Genomic DNA, 18,899 nt, shown 5'->3' with positions numbered 1-18,899 from the left:
AAGATCGATGTTATCCTTCGTGAGGAGCTGCAAGACTCTTCGACTCTCTCTCTCTGGATCTAAGGACTATCACATCGGTGGTAGGACTTGGATTTTTGCAACTAAAGAAGAAGATGGTTTTTAGGACGTTTCCATCAAGAAAGAAGATTTCCAATTTTGACGAGTGAGGACGAGAGATGAGTTTTGAGGGGTAACCATTTTCCAACACTTGTCAAGATGGATTGATGGATTTTTCTTTCTTTGTTCTTGCTGTTTTTGGATTGCGGTTTCGGTCAAGGACCTTTCTGACTTTGGACAAAGTGGACTGCCTCGGCTGAAGACCGTTTTTCGGACAGTGCGTTTCAAGTTGCTCGGCCAAGCAACTTTTCCCGTTTTCCTCTTCAAATTGGATGGATCGCAATCCCCAGCTATAGCTTCAATTAACATAGGAAAGTCAGGTTTAGGGTAAGACAAATCAAACAATAATCATTTTATTATTATAAACTTTTGAATTTGATCTGTAATCAACTTTATAAATATTATATGCTGTATGCTTGCACCTTGCTATATTATCAATAAATCCTCAATTGCATTTAAAGTGAAGTAGTGGACATTAGATTTTTAAATCCTTTGTTATTATAAGGTTGTGTGTTTAAACAAGGTTCTAACAGGTTGCTCTAGCCAAGCAAATTAAACTTGTCCTTGGAGCTTATTTTCCCAGCTACTAAAATTAACCTAGTAAATCAACAAGTGCACAGATCGTTTAGAGGACAGCTGCCGTTAAACAGGCGCGGCCAGCGTGGTATCTGTGGTTTATGGGTTATCCCACAGGTGCTATTCCGGCTTAAGCAGGGCAGGTGCTCGGATTAGGCAGTTAGCGCTAGGCGAGTCTCTTCGCCACCAGCTTATAAAGTTCCTGTACCACTTATTGTGATAAAATCCATAGTGTAGAGAACGAAACCCCTTAGTGGAGAGCTGGTCCAGAAGTCCCTATTTTCAGGGCATTCTCGGGGATCAAACAACATGTATGAGCGGCGGCCGGTCACTGCTCAATTATGCCCGCCTCTACTTCAGAACTTCTTCAGTGACCACAGCGCTCTCTCTCCGCGGGGACGAGCGAATTGAGATGTCATGACAACTGTAACAGTGCGAGCCCTCTGTTAGCATCACTCCAGTTTCCAGCTTTTCCAGAGTGAGGTTAAGCTAATGCTAGCTAACGTTACTGGAAGACAACAAAGCACACTGTGGCCAGTCAGCCTCCACTTGTTTTCCTGGTGAATGTATTTACTAAGCGTTATGGTAAGAACGTGTTAGACCCACCTTCAAAATAAAAGCAAATACATGTCGCTTTCAAAATAAGAGCACATGGATGTGTTAGCAGAGTCCACAACAGAATTTGCAAGAAAACTATGATGCCTTGAATGAAACAGAAGAACCCTTATTCTATCTTCTTTACAATAATTCATTACAATATGCAATGATTAAGATAGAATAGTGGCATTAGAATGTACGAGAGGCACCAAATTTGGGACCCCCCTACTTTGTTCGGGTTCCCCCAGTATAGACTCAGAAAATACTGTGGGAAACACTAAAGCTTAACAATTCAATTCAATTCAATTCAATTCAATTCAATTCAACGAATCACATATTTGCCTCAAAGGGCTTTACAGACAGTACATGGTACAACACACTAAAGTTTTCCTTGTCCCTCACAGCGGACAACGAAAAACTCCTAAAAAATAAGAGGAAACCTCAGGGAGTGTGACAAAGGAATGCAATAGATGTCGTTATGGGTTATTTGTCCACAGATTTTTGTGGCTATTCCAAGCCTTTTATTTGGCACTACTTTTTCCTCAACCATAGAACTCAACCGTATTCGGACCAAAACAGTTGATGTGCAGCATTGCAAAGCATAATCTTACGTATTGGACATATTCAAATTATAGTGTATAGATAAACGGGTATAACACTTTTAAGGTGGCCTTTGTTCATGTGATTAAAATCCATTTGGTTGCAGCCCCCTTCTGCAGCAATACAATCATTAATTTACTGCCTGTTTTTACAAACTGGGAACCTGCAGACCATCATCTACTGCAGGTGATACATTGACTGTGGCTAGGTACCTCATACAACCTCAATTCAAAAAATACCCCTTTAAGGATGGCAATGTCGGTCAATCATTGGTAGGTCCACTTATACCACTACTACATCATCAAGATAATTTGTTTGTTACTTACCTTGCATCTCAATAATCCAATAAAATATTTTTTAAGTCTCTACTTGGATTATCTCTGAAATAGTAAGTCAAAACTTTTTTTTCCCCAAAAAGTTAATTTCACTTTTTTAAATTTATGTCCGCACCATTTCACGTTTTCCTATAATCATTACATGCATTATTTTACAATTGCAGCTCATTCCCTTCACACGCCTGAAGAAGTGAGGACCGGCAAAAATGTCCTCACTCTGTGGTATAACAAAAACAGAGACACACGTTGTTGAGGTATGAGTACAGTGTGTTTGAGAGATATGGTGTGCTAATACGGGTTATGTAACAAAGTGCCTCATTTATGATTTTTTTTTCATGCATAAAAGATACCAGACCAAGACTTAGAAACTCTCTTTCACACACATACTAGTAGATACATGATGTGTGTCATCAACACATACTTGTGCTTGCCCATGAAAAACTTCCACAAACAAAAAGTGTAAAATGTTTGGTCTTGGGAGAAGGAATAAATCAACTTTGCCATTCACACATGCACTCTATTTGTCCACTTCCTTCCCCAGTCCCTTACCTATGTCCCGTACTGGATATTTATAAATAAAAATGATGTGCATTTTTATTTTTATATTGATGTGTGTTGCACCAAAGACCAAGAAGTGGAACCCTAATGAAGCATGACTTGCAGATTCAACAACATACAAAACAATACTAAATGTGGACTTATGTGTTTTTCTTTGTTTTGTTTTTTAAATATGCTCAAGGGTAGCTTGTATCACCAAAATGTATTTTATTAAAATATACACATATTTTAATTCAAACAATTCTATCATTACCGTAATATTTAACCATTTTTTTCCATTTTCATTCAGATTTTGTTCTTTATACATTGTTAAAAACCATTATATTTTATTTATATTATATTCTGTTAAATTATACATTTTTAAACAAATATACATTTATTTTTATCATGTTTATTAAATATTTATTGTATATAAGTGTGGGGAAACCATGACATTTTTATCTGGACGCATTACGGTAATGAATTTGTGAGTCAAAAATATGTTTAACAACAAAGAAAATATTATTTTAACACAAAACAATGAATCGTGCTCATTCATATAAAAGTGAAATATATTTAGTTTAATTAAGTATGTCCTTATAATCTTCACAGACATAACTTAGACTGGCTTCTTGAGAATCACCCCAACAGCAGTTATTCATTTGACTACATTGTGGATCCCTTTTCACTGACACTTTGACACATTGACTCCATGTTTTTTTTTTTTTTTTTTACCTCTTTGACAGACTTGTGCCAAGTAAGGAAAGGGGGAAGTGAAGCAGAATCTAATAAATGAGACAATTTGGCATTTCACCACTTTCACCAGTCAATTGGTTTACAGCCCATCCCAGTATGGTGTCACATATTCTTTCGCTATACTGCACTATTCAAAACTCTACAGGACTTCTGTTTCTTGCAGATGTGCAAAGTTCATGACGACATATCCATATGTTGAGATGTCCCTCTTGGACACAAGGAAGGCTGGTTGTCTGGACATACAGAAGATTACCAGGGATGGATCGAGCATGTGAAAATATTCTTTCTCAGGTCTCCAAGTGGTGATAAAATGTGTGATGTGGATGAGAACAAACGCAGAAGATGGGTCTGTTAGTAATGCTGTATTTCTTGATTAGTACCTGTAAAACATATGAAGCCTAGTGTAAGTTCAATCAGAATGACTATTATGGTTTATTTATTTACAGTTCTCACTACTCCTCCAGCTTCTTCTTAATAAGATTTTTAATAATTGAATGACGATAATCAGCTATCATTCCAACTAGATTTTTTCACAATCTCCATCCGTGACAACATCAACAATGTTGCTGCTGTTAAACTGTAAATCATTCACATTGAGCTGCCACAACAGGCACAATAGGTGTCTAGGGTGAGATTAACAGAAGTCCATATCCAGTGTCCAGGTTGGGAAAAGGGGATATTTTTACTAACAACAGTGATACTTATTGAAATGTTACTTCTTATTTTTACAAAACAAGAGAGATCATGAGACATGAGATGTGTATGAAGTGGTTTATTGCATTTGTGTATTTTGGTTCAAAAGCAGATCAACTTTTTTACTGAGCTGCAAATCAGCAAAGATGAGAAGTCAGTGTAGAGTACAGTTAACTCTTGAAAATAATAATAATAGGAGCTACAAAAACATAACAATTAACCTAATGCTTCTTGTAATTCACACTCAACACTGACAACTCCTTTATTTTTTAACTGGTGCACATCACTGCTGGTTCGGACACCAATACGTAACAATACATCTCGGTAAAATGGATTATGAGACGTCACTGATACTTGCAGGATCTTGTGATATTGTAAAAATCCAGCTGCCATGAAAAGTAAGTGTAGCACCATCCACATGCCAAATAATGGCTTTTCTGAGTATCCTGGTTAAATATTAAAAAAATGTATGTTTTGCCAAGCTAACACACATAGTGACAATGCCATTTCCCTGTTATAAAAAGTGGGAAAACAAAAATAATTAAGGTGAAGTCAGAAATTCTGGTGAACGATTCTTGGTATTTACATTTACATTTACATTTAGTCATTTAGCAGACGCTTTTATCCAAAGCGACTTACAGGAAGAGTAAAAAGCAAACATTTGAATTCAACTGCGAAACAAAGACACCCCTCCCATTAGTACTCATTTAGTAGGTCCAATTTACCACGCCTTCCACTACTCTTCTCTTTTTTCGCCCTATGGCATTAACCTTCCCCTGGCTGGAATAGTGTTTGTGGCTTTGCCTAAGCCCCTTTGTTTGTTTCCCATTTACAGAGCCAGAGCTGCGTAACAATACCCCTTGTTAGGTTTTCTTTGCATGAACACACAGAATGGACAGCTACTGGTCCGTGAAGAGATACTTGCTGAATTTCATAAAAAGTGTATTGGAAATGTTCACTGCTCCTGTAGGGGTTGAGTGCAGTTTCTTGCTAAATAAACTTTAGCTCCATTATCTTGTCAGAGACATGAGGTCTCAAAAGACATAAGTGCTGTTCAAGGTGGCTTTCAAGTGGTGTTGTTGGAATTCACTCTTCCAAATTGGGAGATTAAATCCAGCAGATTTTTCACTACCTATAAAACTGGTTTAGCCAGTGCATGGGGCTGGAGCATATTCCTGTCCTACACTAAGCATATTCACATTAATAGGAAATTTAGTGTCTCTACTCCTACTGCCCCAACACATCTTGGTTCAGTAAATCAGTTCTTAAAACAGATGAGATATGTAATCTGAGCTCCTCACCCTCTCTTCAAGGCTATCTCTAATGTTAACCCTTTGAAGTAATCTAATATGAGAGAGCATCAAATTCAAATCTCTAATGCTGGCTTACAAAGTTGTCTCCAGTACTGCTCCTACCTACCTGAACGCCCTGATTCAGACATATGCTACCTCACGACCGCTGCGCTCTTCCAATGAACGGCGCCTAGCTCTGCCCCCCGTTGGTCCAAGGCAATCCAGACTCTTTTTCTTGTTTTGCATTTCTTGTTCCCCGCTGGTGGAACACACTACCAGTTCCAACCAGAGCAGGGGCATCCCTCTCTACCTTTAAAAAACTCCTGAAGACCCAGCTCCTCAGAGAGCATCTTCTCTCCTAGCACCACACGATAATTCTACTCCTCAAAGAATTGTCACTAGCACTTATTGATGCACTAATTATTATTGCACTATACCTTGATTGTTTGTTTTTACTCTTCCTGTAAGTCGCTTTGGATAAAAGCGTCTGCTAAATGACTAAATGTAAATGTAAATGTAATATACTTTACTTGGCTATAGAACAGGGTCCCAGAGACTACACCGAGTTCCAAATTATTACGCAAATTGTATTTAAGTGTCATAAAGATTACATGTTTTGTTTTTCAATTAAACTCATGGATGGTATTGTGTCTCAGGGCTCTTTGGATCACTGAAATCAATCTCAGACACCTGTGATAATTAGTTTGCCAGGTAAGCCCAATTAAGGAAAAACTACTTAAGAAGGGCGTTCCACATTATTAAGCAGATGACCATTTCCAAGCAATATGGGAAAGAAAAAGGATCTCTCTGCTGCCGAAAAGCGTGAAATAGTTCAATGCCTTGGACAAGGTATGAAAACCTTAGATATTTCACGAAAACTTAATCGTGATCATCCTACTGTTAAGAGATTTGTGGCTGATTCAGAGCACACATGGGTTCGTGCAGATAAAGGCACAATGAGGAAGGTTTCTGCCAGACAAAAACATCGGATTAAGAGAACAGCTGCTAAAATGCCATTACAAAGTAGCAAACAGATATTTGAAGCTGCTGGTGCCTCTGGAGTCCCACGAACATCAAGGTGTAGGATCCTCCAGAGGCTTGCAGTTATGCGTTATTCTATCAGTTATTCTATTCGGCCACCCCTAACCAATGCTCACAAGCAGAAACGGCTGCAGTGGGCCCAGAAATACATGAAACTGAATTGTCAAACAGTCTTGTTCACTGATGAGTGCCGTGCAACCCTGGATGGTCCAGATGGATGGAGTAGTGGATGGTTGGTGGACGGCCACCATGTCCCAACAAGGCTGCGACATCAGCAAGGAGGTGGCGAGGCATGTTTTGGGCTGGAATTATGGGGAGAGAGCTGGTCGGCCCCTTTAGGGTCCCTGAAGGTGTGAAAATGACCTCTGTAAAGTATGTGGAGTTTCTGACTGACCACTTTCTCCCATGGTACAAAAAGATTAACCGTGCTTTCAGTAACAAAATCATCTTCATGCATGACAATGCACCATCTCATGCTGCAAGGAATACCTCTGCATCATTGGCTGCTATGGGCATAAAATGAGAGAAACTCATGGTGTGGCCCCCATCCTCCCCTGATCTCAACCCTATTGAGAACCTTTGGAGCATCCTCAAGCAAAAGATCTATGAGGGTGGGAGGCATTTCACATCCAAACAGCAGCTCTGGGAGGCTATTCTGACATCCTGCAAAGAAATTCAAGCAGAAACTCTCCAAACACTCACAAGGTCAATGGATGCAAGAATTGTGAAGCTGCTATCAAATAAGGGCTCCTATGTTAAAATGTAACTTGACCTGTTAAGATGATTTTGATTGAAATAGCTTTTGATTTCAGTAAATATGACCTCAGAATGCTGGAAAATCCAAAAATGAGCAGTTTCCGTTCTTAAAAACCTATAAAATGTTATAAAACTCTGTCGTGCGTAATAATGTGGAACAGTGCATTTTAAGTTTTTTATTTTTGAAAAAATACTGTTATCATTGGGAGGTTTGTCCAATCACATTAGAATTAATTAAACTAACGGTTGATGACTTAAATTATGCTCACTGTCATTTGCATCGACTATTTAGGAAAATCGGAGAAAAAACTCAGTTGCATAATAATTTGGAACACAGCGTACAGGTGGAAAATAGCAATCTGCTAGAACCTGGCACAATGCATATTCTCTTGTTGTACAAGATTAATGTCTTATTGTGCGCTGTCCCTGTCTTGAAATAAATAAATTACAATTACAATTACAATTACAACAGTGTTGGGCATGACACGAATTGTGGAATTATTTTCCTACGTAATAAATTACATTAGAGTTATTAAAATCCATAATCAATAACCAGATCATGAACTGATTCATGAACTGATTCATGATCTGCGATGTGACCAAGATGGCTTTTTTTACCTCTTTTTGGCTATTTTGACCAAAACTGATTAGTGGAAGCTACAATCTGGGCCTCCCACATGCTCTACCACTAGCTTCTGGATAGCTGCAGTAGGCCACAACCTGGGCCTACCACACCAGCTGCAGCCAGGGTCTACACCAGCATCCACTTCCTGCCTGGATCTTCTCCACTACCATCTGAATAGCTGATAGGAGGCCACAGCCAGGGCCTACTCCATCAGCTACAGCCAGGGTCTAGACCAGCACCCACCTCCATTCTGGATCTCCACTGGAATTTAAGTACAATGCATTCTCCACTATTTTTATTGTTCTTTATGTGCAATCCTGGTTTCACACCAGGTCAAACCTCTCAAAATGATGAATTTAACAGAGGGAGTTTAACATTTAACTCACCAACCAGAAATGCATCTGATGACCACCAGCTAATTCACCCTGCTCACCAACAGATACTTTACAGTTCTCAAACACCGAGCCCTTTATCATACCTGCAATCACTGAAAACCTTAAATGACTGCTTTAGGTGCAATGTGGAATCATCTCACACTCCTCAGGAAATGTTGTAATGTAAAGTTCAAAGTGCCTAGTTATACTGCTGCTACTGTTATCAGGAAAAATACAACCAAACCCAGGGCCTGGCCTAATGCTAAATATGCCTTCTCTATGTGACTTTAAAAACACAACAGGTCTCGGCTTTGTGCACTACAATGTTAGAAGTCTCCTCCCAAAAATGGACATGCTGAAATTATGGGTTGATACAACAAATATGGATATTATGGTCCTATCTGAAACCAGGTTAAAACATAATTACAAGAAGTAAAAAAGCTAATGGCTAAAAGATGATGGCAGATGATTTGGTGTTATGTTTTTCATTCAGTGAAGTTTCGTGATGAATGATGATGATGATAGGCCGTGCTGCTCGGACTGGTCGGAGCACAGAGTGAGTGTTGACTGTGGGGAGGAGGAGGTTTTCAGGACTGGGGCAGGTGTACTGCTGGCAGGGAGAATCACAGGTGTCGTGCCCTAACCAGAGATTGGCCTTGGTCATTAAGATAAAAGCAAAGAGGTCTTAAAGGAGTAAAATAATGTTAGAAAGAGGAAATATTGACAAAGAAAGAGGTTGCTAGACAAAAATAAATCTTAGACCGGCTTTTAGAGAGCTTTGTGAAATAAAAGGCTGCAGACAGATTGCCTCTGAAAATGTAGGGACACTAAATCCCCAAAAAATACAATTCCTAAGTAATGACAGAGGATCAACAACCAATACCGATCAGTCAAAAAAGGTACAAAAAGGTCCCGTTACAGATGGGATGGGAACATCCCTAGCAATAGTATGTGTCGGCCTAATACTGTTTCTTTCTTTGTATAAGATGGTTGGCAATGGGAAACGAGACAGCTGCAGCATTACAAGTAACTTTACTGCTACTGTTACTGTTAATACAATCAAACTGCACTTATTGTAAGTCGCTTTGGACAAAAGCGTCAGCTAAATGACATGTAATGTAATGCAATGTAATATTAATGTCTGGTGGTACATCAAATGTTATGTCTTATCTGTGTAGAAAACAATGGCTTATCATGAAGTCAGTTCCTAGTAAAACACTGATGCAGATTGTTGTATGTATGTTGCAAAGTGTCTGAAGGAGACATGCCTTTGCCAATAAAGCATATTGAATTGAACTGATTAGGCTCTACCCTGTATTCTATCCATGAAACCTCTAAGTGTTGCATTATTCCACAAAACTGTATGAAAATGAAAGCAATACCAATGAGCAATTGACCTTGACCTTAACTGCAGTAGTCCTGGGAAAAACTAACAATAAGTGTGCTTTGTGTAAAAAGCCCACTCCCTTACACATCTCTGTTATTACATATCAAACATGCTAAGAACAGCTTATTTCAGGGGCAGTAGTTAAACTCTTTCAGCTTCCATAACCACTGCTCCACTGGGATAATATGAAAAACATGATAAGTTGTCTCCACAACTTGTGCTAAAGGGCATATCAAGTCAGGCCTGTGATGACTTAGTGAGTGGCAGATCTCATTTCAGCCAAGGACCCTGAGAGGTCCCAGCTGGCACTTGTCACATATTGGCTAATGCTCCACCACGTAGGATGGGTAAGCCATGGTGAGTTTTACCATACGGCTCAGCTCCCTCTGTACTACGTGCCCCGCTACAGTAGCTGCATAGCTGCAGATGCTACACCAAACCACCTGTCCATCTCACTTTACATTCTGCCTACAAGACCTTGCTTTGGGCAGCGACTCACTTTCAACCCAGGAGAGGGGGCAATCCAATGCATTCTTGCAGATAAGCATGGCCTCAGACTTACAGATGCTTTCTCTCATCCTGACCGCTTCACACTGCTGCAAACTGCTGCAAACTGTTCCAATTCACACTGAGTGATCATACACAGGGGCGGCTGTGGCTCAGTTGGTAGAGCTAGTCGTCTTCTGATCGGAGGGTTGGTGGTTCAATCCCTGACCATGGCAGCCTACATGTCGAAGTATCCTTGAGCAAGATACTGAACCCCAAATTGCTCCTGATGCTGCGTTCATCGGTGTGAGAATTCCCAATGGTGGCAGGTGGCACCGTTTAGGGTAGCCTCTGTGACCAGTATGAATGTGTGTGTGAATGGGTGAATGAGCGCATTCTGTTGTGTAAAGGCTTTAAACATGGCCCTCAGATTCCATGTCCCTAACCTCCCCAGGATTCAAGACATGTTCTTTTGCAGAAAGTGGTCTCAACTTGACATTCCCAGTTTTCATTCACTACATGTTTGGCTTGCCAGGTCTGTCCAGCAGCCTCCCAAACCACCTGATCCGACTCACCACCAGGTGGTGATAAAGAGCATTTCTTGATATGATTTTGTATCGGTGCAGCAACGCAAAACTACAATCATGGAAAAAATTATTAGACCATTGTTTTCTTCAATTTCTTGTTCGTTTTAATGGCTGGTAGAACTAAAGGTACATTTGTTTGGATAAATATAATAACAACAAAAATAGCTCATAAGAGTTTAATTTAAGAGCTGATATCTAGACATTTAACATGCTTTCTAGATAATAACAAAAATCATTATCAATTGATGGACAATTATATTTGTGCAAACACATGTACCTTTAGTTGTACCAGGCATTAAAATGAACAAGAAAGCAAGAAGGAAAAAAAGGTGGTCTAATCATTTTTTCCATGCCTGTAGTTGACATTTTAGTTGAAAACATTTTTTTAATGTCGTATATAAGTGACACATTTTTACAACTGAAGAATACAAATTGCTTTGGGCCTACACCAATGATAAATGAACATTAAAATGTCAATAAATAACTGTTTCATTTTGTTTAATTGTGTTGTCACAGCCACAGGGAGCCACTCCAGATGGCCTGAAGAGCCACATGAGGCTCTGGAGCCTCAGGTTGCCTACCTCTGGCCTAGAATGTTCTGGTACCAAGTACACTCATGAACATCTCTATGCTCAAACATAGTGTGTAATATGGCCAAATCATTGCTACTACAGAATCCAATAGCAAGACACCCTAAAGCAGGGGTGGGCAATTCATTTTCCCAAGGGGCCTCATGACTAATACCACTAGGTTGCGGGGGCCGGACCAAAATTCTGAACTAAATTGTGCTCAGTATTAATTTAACCACCACAATATATGTTATGATAAGACTGTTTATGTGGAGTAAATCAAATACAGCAGTAAAAAGTAGTAAATACTCCAATCACTATATCACTTTTACATTTGTTAGTTTTTCATGTTTGTAAATTTTCTAGGTGTTTTACAATGTTGTGATGCTTTTATTTTGAAATGGTGCCGCCCAGTGTGAAACAGGTGCCTTAACTTTGAAAGGTAGTGCCAGAAAATAACAGGCGGAACAGTAAAATGAAAAACGAATGGCAAATAAAGAGTGCTTCATAATTCATATAAAGATGATAAAAATCTAAAAGGCTTCTATAGCGCCTGGCTGACAGGGCACAAGGTTAGTTAACGTTTATATTACTATATTTGGTAAATGGACCTGCACTTATACAACGCTTTTCTAGTCGCTTTGCGACTGCATTCACCCTTTCACACACACATTCATACTGGTGGCAGAGGCTACCCTAAACAGTCCCACCTGCCACCATTGGGAATTCATTCACACACCGATGAACACAGCATCGGGAGCAATTTGGGGTTCAGTATCTTGCTCAAGGATACTTCGGCATGTAGGCTGCAATGGTCAGGGATCGAACCACCAACCCTTCGGTTGGGTGCCAACCGACTCTACCAACTGAGCCACAGCCGCCCCGGTGTCTTAACTTTAGTAAAAGTGCTTGTTTGCTCAAGTGCTAATGCTAATGTTTGTTATTGTTTTCCACCTCGTAGCTACAGTGGATTAACAAGATGGTCAAGGAATGTCTTATTATTATTCTCATGGAGCTACAATTTTAAATAGATCTTGTGAACTATCAGTTAAAGAGTCGACCGTCATTTAGCAAGGACTGCTACTAAACATACATTCAAACCACAAAAACAATATAGAGCATGTATGTTATGCAGTAAACCAGTAATTTATTAACTTTATGCAAAAAGCAATACGTGTTTATGACAAGATACCGAGGTACCTCAGTGTATTTAGTGGAACGTGTTTCTTTGCAGGTGGGTATGCATGCAGGCAGATATACGTAAACTAGGGTGACCATATTTTGATTTCCAAAAAAGAGGACAATTGGCACGGCCTCGAGACACAAATTCAGACAGGCTTCTCCGAGGTTGATGAACATGCTTTATTATGCTTCAATGGTGCAAAATCAGTGGCGGTTCTACACAGGGGCCTACAGGGGCCTCTGCCCCTGTAAAGAAGCCTTTGGCCCCTGCTGTGGCCCCTGTGTCAAATTAATAATAAAATGATCAATTTATAACAATGAACAATGAAACAATTCTAACCTTTTTTTTGTTCAAACAATATCTCATTGTACACAGAAGAAACCCAGAATGTGTACATTGTATAATAGTTTAACTCTATGGAGTCTTATGGGGCTATTTTGTCCATTTTTGAATCCTTTTCATGTCTTTACATGTCTTTGTAAGTCATTTTGTGTCTTTTTTGGACATTTGTGTCTTTTTTTGGTAATTTTGTGTCTGTTGTTGTGTCATTTTTAGTTATTTTGTGTCTTTTTTTGTCATTTTGTGTCTTCTTTTGTCATTTTGTGTCTTTTTTTTGTCATTGGTGTCATTTATGTTTCTTTTTTTGTGTCTGTTTTAGTTATTTTGTGTATTTTTTTTGGTCATTTTGTGTCTTTTTCAAGACATTCAAAGATTTTGAATGCTTAGATATCATCTTTGCCATTCTTTCATGTGCTAATGTGCCCCTCTGATTAAACACTGGCCCCTCATTGGCCCCCACAGTAAAATTGGTCTAGAACCACCACTGTGCAAAATTAACTTCTGTAATAAAATAAAATGAAATCTGTAAAAACTTGTAACAAAATAATAGCTCTCGCAGACTCTTTTCAAATAAATGAATAAATAATATGAAATAATGTTCTAAATATGAACTCTTCTGTTAGAAAATCTAGCTTCAACAATATATCTCTTAATAACTGCAATAAGATTAATAATAGCTGTTGTGGTGTTTCACAGTATGAAATGCCATTGCACCTTCCGCTGCATTTAACAGCATCCTCTGTTTTCCCAGATCTAACAAAGAGCTCAGTCAACTTTGCAGAGGAACTCTCACCTCGCACAGCTTTTTTATGTTTTTGCGGTGTCCATGTGAGCTTTGAGATCTCCAGCACCTTTATTAGACACTGAGACATATGTGCCAGCTTTGCACACGGTGCACTCCGCCTCCCACCTGTCCCGACCTGGTCCCAACCGGGAAGGTACGTCGGAATTTTTTTTTGCAGTTCATCTATGAAGCTGCACTTACGCTTCGGCATTTCCCGTGCAATGCTGCTCCGCTGTTCGATCTGCCCTCTGTCTGCTCTGCTCTCTGTCTGTGTGTGTGTGTGTGTGTGTGTGTGTGTGTGTGTGTGCGCGCGGCGCTGACCGGCCCACAAGGCAGCCTCTTGGTAATTACGTCTCGCAAAATTGTATGCAAAGCACCGGCCAATTTACGTGCACGTGTACTGGTCCTATGAAAACCAGTGAACACCGGACATTTTCGTGAATTTATAAAACCAGGCCGGACGCCCCGGACAGGACGTAAAAAGTGGACATGTCCGGGCAAAAGAGGACGATTGGTCACCCTACGTAAACCACCTTCAAAATAAAAGCACTGCGGTTGTATTGATTTCTAATTTCTGGGTAACCTCACACGGGCCAGACAAGGACGGCCAATGGGCTGGATGTGGCCCGCGGACCGCCCGATGCCCAGGTCTGCCCTAGAGGTTTCTCCATGAATGCCAGCTTGAATGTTAGAGTCCCCCAGCAGGAGTATAGAGACCCCTGCTGGCATTCTTTTCCGGACACCACAGAGATTTCGAGTACTCCAAACTGTTTGGTGCACAAGCACAAGCAACAGTCAGAGACCTTCTTCTAACTGATGAAATATAAAATAGAGAAACAAAGACCTTAGGCAGTGAAGTCCTGGAGCCTGAACTCTGTGTTGTCATTGTGAGGACAGTGGTGATGCCTAGTGCCACTCTGGCTGGGGCAGCGTCCATGTTGATCCAGAAAGAGACCCAGGACAGGATGACAATGAGCAGAGAGGGGATGTACATCTGGATCAGGTAGTAGCCCATCTGACGCTCCAGGTGGAACCGCACTTCAATACAAGTGAATTTACCTGCAACAAAGCACAGTTAACAGTTAACACACTTATCTATAATTATGATACATTTCTGAACCATGGAAACAGCAACAAACAGAGGGCAAGGCATTGTTGACTTTTTCTATTCAATCAATTAATAACAGCAGGCATTTACTTGATAACGTTCTTTAAAAAACACAAACAGAGCTTAGCTCCAAACATGGGTATGGACTTGGGGTCAGCTCAAATCTATAAATATCGAGGAAAGCCTGTCCTTTTCTGAGCTTCCTGAATCATACAATGCCTCCTCCTCCACACAGTACCAAGGCCAAGGACACAACTCCCTGTTTGTCTACTGTCTATGGTCAGATCCCATTTAATAAAAAGACATAGCAGTTTGGATGTCAGTCTGTTTGTTTCTCCCTCTTGTAGCTGATTCTTCTCTTGGCTTGACTCCAGCAGCACAAACATGATTGATGAAATGTGGCAACCATTTCACCCTGTGTGCATGTTACAGTATCTGTGTCGTGAAGCCTTCTGCAGTGTGTGTGTGTGTGTGTGTGTGTGTTCTTGTACTTCCTACATAGTGAGGACCAGAACACGTTTTTAACCAACATAGTGAGGACATTTTTGCAAAGTGAGGACATTTCGGCCGGTCCTCACTTTTTAAAGGCTTTTTTGAGATTTCAGACTTTGTTTAAGGGTTCAGGTTACATCAGGTTTATGTAAAGGTAACCATGTATTAGGGTTAGGGTTGGGCATTTAGTGGTGATGGTGAAGGTTAGGGTAAGGGTTAGGGAACAAGGTCATTATAGTTAACGAAAACAAAACAAAATAACGAAAACTAGAATTGAAAAAACATTTTCATTAACAGAAATAAAATAAAAAAAAGAGTTTAAAAAAAAAGAATTAACTGAAACTGTATCATTTGGTTACGAAACTAACAAAAATTATAGTGAAAATGTCGTTTGTTTTCGTCTTTGTCAGCTTTTTTCATACATAATGAAGATGGATAAAGGCAAAATTTACTGTGACCTCTTTTAATCTCCCACCCAACAAATACCCCATTACAAAAAAGTAAAACTAACACTAAAACTAGCAAACTCACTCTAAAAACTAATGAAAACTAACTGAAACAAAAATTCACAACCCAATTAAAACTAAAACTAATGAAAAATGTAAAACTATTATAACATTGCAAGGGAATTCACTTTTACAATGAGGGCCCTCACAAAGATAGAAGTACAAGAGTGTGTGTGTGTGTGTGTGTGTGTGTGTGTGTGTGTGTGTGTGTGTTACCTGTGTTGTAATGCTTAGTGCAGTATCTGAGGTCTGATTCATCTTTGAGGATGAACTGTGGTAGCGTGAGGCCTTCAGCCACTTGGACCGGTCCATTCGCCTGCCACTCAAAGATCAGGTCGTTCATCGTGTAACCAACTGAAAAAAGGACAATTTAATAACCAACAATTGATAAAACATAATGCAACCTAAAGGTCACGGAGTAGAAATCATTAAAGTGATAAATGAGTTTAGCAGAGGAATCATGATTCTCTGGCATTTTGAGTTCTTGTGAGTTATTTTATTGCAGCAATTTATATTTACATAGTCTCAGTGAGGGCTTAGTGGTGCTTTTTGAGATTCTTCAGCCTCAGTTGGGAATGTTGGTTAATTTATTTAAATCTAGTTTGGTCTCATAGTACGTCTGTCCCTCGGTCTTACCTCACCGTGTCTTTCTTTATTATCACTTCATAACCAATTGTTTTTATGTGACAAAAACAATCATTTTTCAAGGTTTCAATTTCAGAACACTTCATTCAGAGAGCCTACTCTATCACAAAGGAAATGTATTCTTGTTATATCAGTATATATTTGGTGGGTAACAGAAGAAGAACATGGGATACATGGAAACTAAAAGCAGCTTTATTTTTTAGCAGATTTGGGTTGTTAACACCATGGCTATAATAAAACCAGCAGGTGGTGAGACACTAGTAGTGGAGGAAGAATTATGATTCCACCAAAAGTTAAGGATTGTTTATTTGTTTATATAATTGGATCCCCATTAGCCATCACTCTGTTGTGGGAGCAATGGCTATTCTTCCTGGGGTCCTCAAACAGGACACAGTATAAATACATAGTAAAAGCATACAGAGTAACAATTAGAATCTAGAATCTCTGGCAGTTATAAGAAAAAATAAATTCAATAATTTACCAAAAAGTGGAATACCGATTCAATTCAAAGAAATTATTAAAAACAGTTTACATACATACAACATACAAAATCAATACCTGGCTTATGAAACAGAAAAACAAAAGCTAACAAACAAAGCAAAACACAAAAAAAAACAAGAAGTCAGACCCTATACATTCACCTTTCTAAAGTCATCTTTTTCAGTTTTTTTTTTTTAAACTACTTCGGCTCTCCAGTAATAAGAGCTCAGATGGAAGCCTGTTCCACTCAAGGAAAGTAGTAATACCTCACAATACAATTTACTCATTACAAGTAGATTTACATACTTTTTATAAATACAATTAAATAAAATTTACTTCAAAAGATCAAAAGTAAAACTAGTTATAATAATTTTATTATGTGTATGCAGCATTTTAATGTCACGAGAACATGATATACTTGCAACCCATTATCCATTAAAAAGCAGCATCGCAGTGTTAATATCAACACTTCATCTGTAAAGTCACTAGTTGAAGTGACTAATCCTTTTTGTCCTTTTAGCCAGCTCAAGTTAGATTGCAGTGGGGCTGACACACATTATAAATAAACACACGCAGAGACGCTCATCCACTTCTGATGTTTATTGAACAGAACTCTGGATGACTTTCCTTAATTTCAATACAAAATAAAACAATTCACTTAACAAGATCCAAATCATCTGGTTTTCTAAGTGTGTATTCTAGTGTGTGAGTGCGGTGGGAAAACTGTTTACACTCCGCCTCCTCACCCTCCAAAACATCATTCACAAAAATAGCCACCTGCCTGTGGAAGGCACATTACATACGTCACCATCCAAACACAACTAGGTTGGCTCCATATTTTGTTCCTTTCCTTAATAGTAATTTCTTTTACAAATAAAAAAACACAAACATAATTAACCCTTTGATGCACAACATATAAACACCTTCTAATGCACAACATGGGTCAAAAATGACCCCCATTAATTTCCCATGTTATTTCATGCTGGCTGTGTGTTTGAATATCTTTTTTTTTTATTACAACAGATTATCAGATCATTATATCCATTTTTCCTTTCATACTTTATGAGGAAAAATTGTTTCTGTGTTACACACATGGGTCAAAAATTACCTTGTGCATTAGAATTATACCAGATTATATTGGAAAATCACATATTTTAACATATGAGACTTATTAGAGCCACCAAATAATAATTTCCATTGGAAAAACACCCATTTAACAACATAGGGTAGTTAATATTTGTGTCTTCTTTGTCAGGTTTTAAATTGGTGACCCTTTGATGCACAACATGGGTCAAACATTAGGATGTATGATGTTATTTGAGGAAAACCTGCAATACTAAATGATGAAATTCATTTATTTTTAAAGATATAGAATTTAAAAACTTATATTTAAGTTTTCAATATGGCTCCAACACTAGTAACTGTACAAAGTATACAGTACCATTCAATTGAAAAAGCCTCACAACCCAATACATAATGAATGTTTTTATGTCAAATGAAAAAATCCATGCACGCATAAATCTTCATTTTCAGTTAACTTGTTACATTACAGCTTGTTACCATGATTACTAGGAGATGGTTACAAATTGGAAAGAGTAGGAAGAGAAACAAACAAATGTATGAGGATAATAACAGAATGGAGGCCAAGCTAAAAGCCATACAGTCAGTGCACTGCATGGCTTTTTTTTGCAAAAGCAGAAACCAGCTGGTACAAGCCTAGAGCCATACAGAAAACATTTTGTTTATTGTGCCTCTCAAGGTTCAGTTAAGAGATTGTAAAAAGGCATTCTCTTTTTTTAAACATGTATACCATGTTAAAAAAACAAACAAAAAACAGGAGATTATACCCTCGGTCGTTCACACAAGCATTAAAGCTTCGGAGCTTTTAAAAAAATGTTTATAAATGTCACAAATGCCCCTGGTGGTAGAACTGTCTCTGTGACTGTGACTGTCAACTCATCGCACTTACAAGTTCTGCTAGTCACACAAACTGCAAAACTCAGAATACTAGTATTTTCATTTCAAACTACTTCC

At 38.8% G+C, this 18,899-nt stretch overlaps 1 protein-coding gene across 1 annotated transcript in view; it reads right to left on the bottom strand.

Annotated features, from left to right (window-relative positions):
• Positions 1–18,899, bottom strand: part of LOC131968183 (glycine receptor subunit alpha-3-like) — a 105,993-nt gene that overhangs the window by 18,404 nt on the left and 68,690 nt on the right. Inside the window, exons 8-9 of the mRNA XM_059328989.1 lie at positions 15,957–16,094; positions 14,479–14,693 (exon numbers count right to left, since the gene is read on the bottom strand). Coding sequence (XP_059184972.1) covers positions 14,479–14,693; positions 15,957–16,094 — 353 coding nt within the window. The remainder of the gene's footprint in view (positions 1–14,478; positions 14,694–15,956; positions 16,095–18,899) is intronic.

The sequence above is a fragment of the Centropristis striata genome, chromosome 1 (genome assembly GCF_030273125.1).
Source record: "Centropristis striata isolate RG_2023a ecotype Rhode Island chromosome 1, C.striata_1.0, whole genome shotgun sequence".
In the NCBI taxonomy this organism is placed as follows: Eukaryota; Metazoa; Chordata; class Actinopteri; order Perciformes; family Serranidae; genus Centropristis; species Centropristis striata.
Note: the sequence above shows the minus strand (reverse complement) of the source record. Positions and strands in the feature narration are given on the sequence as shown.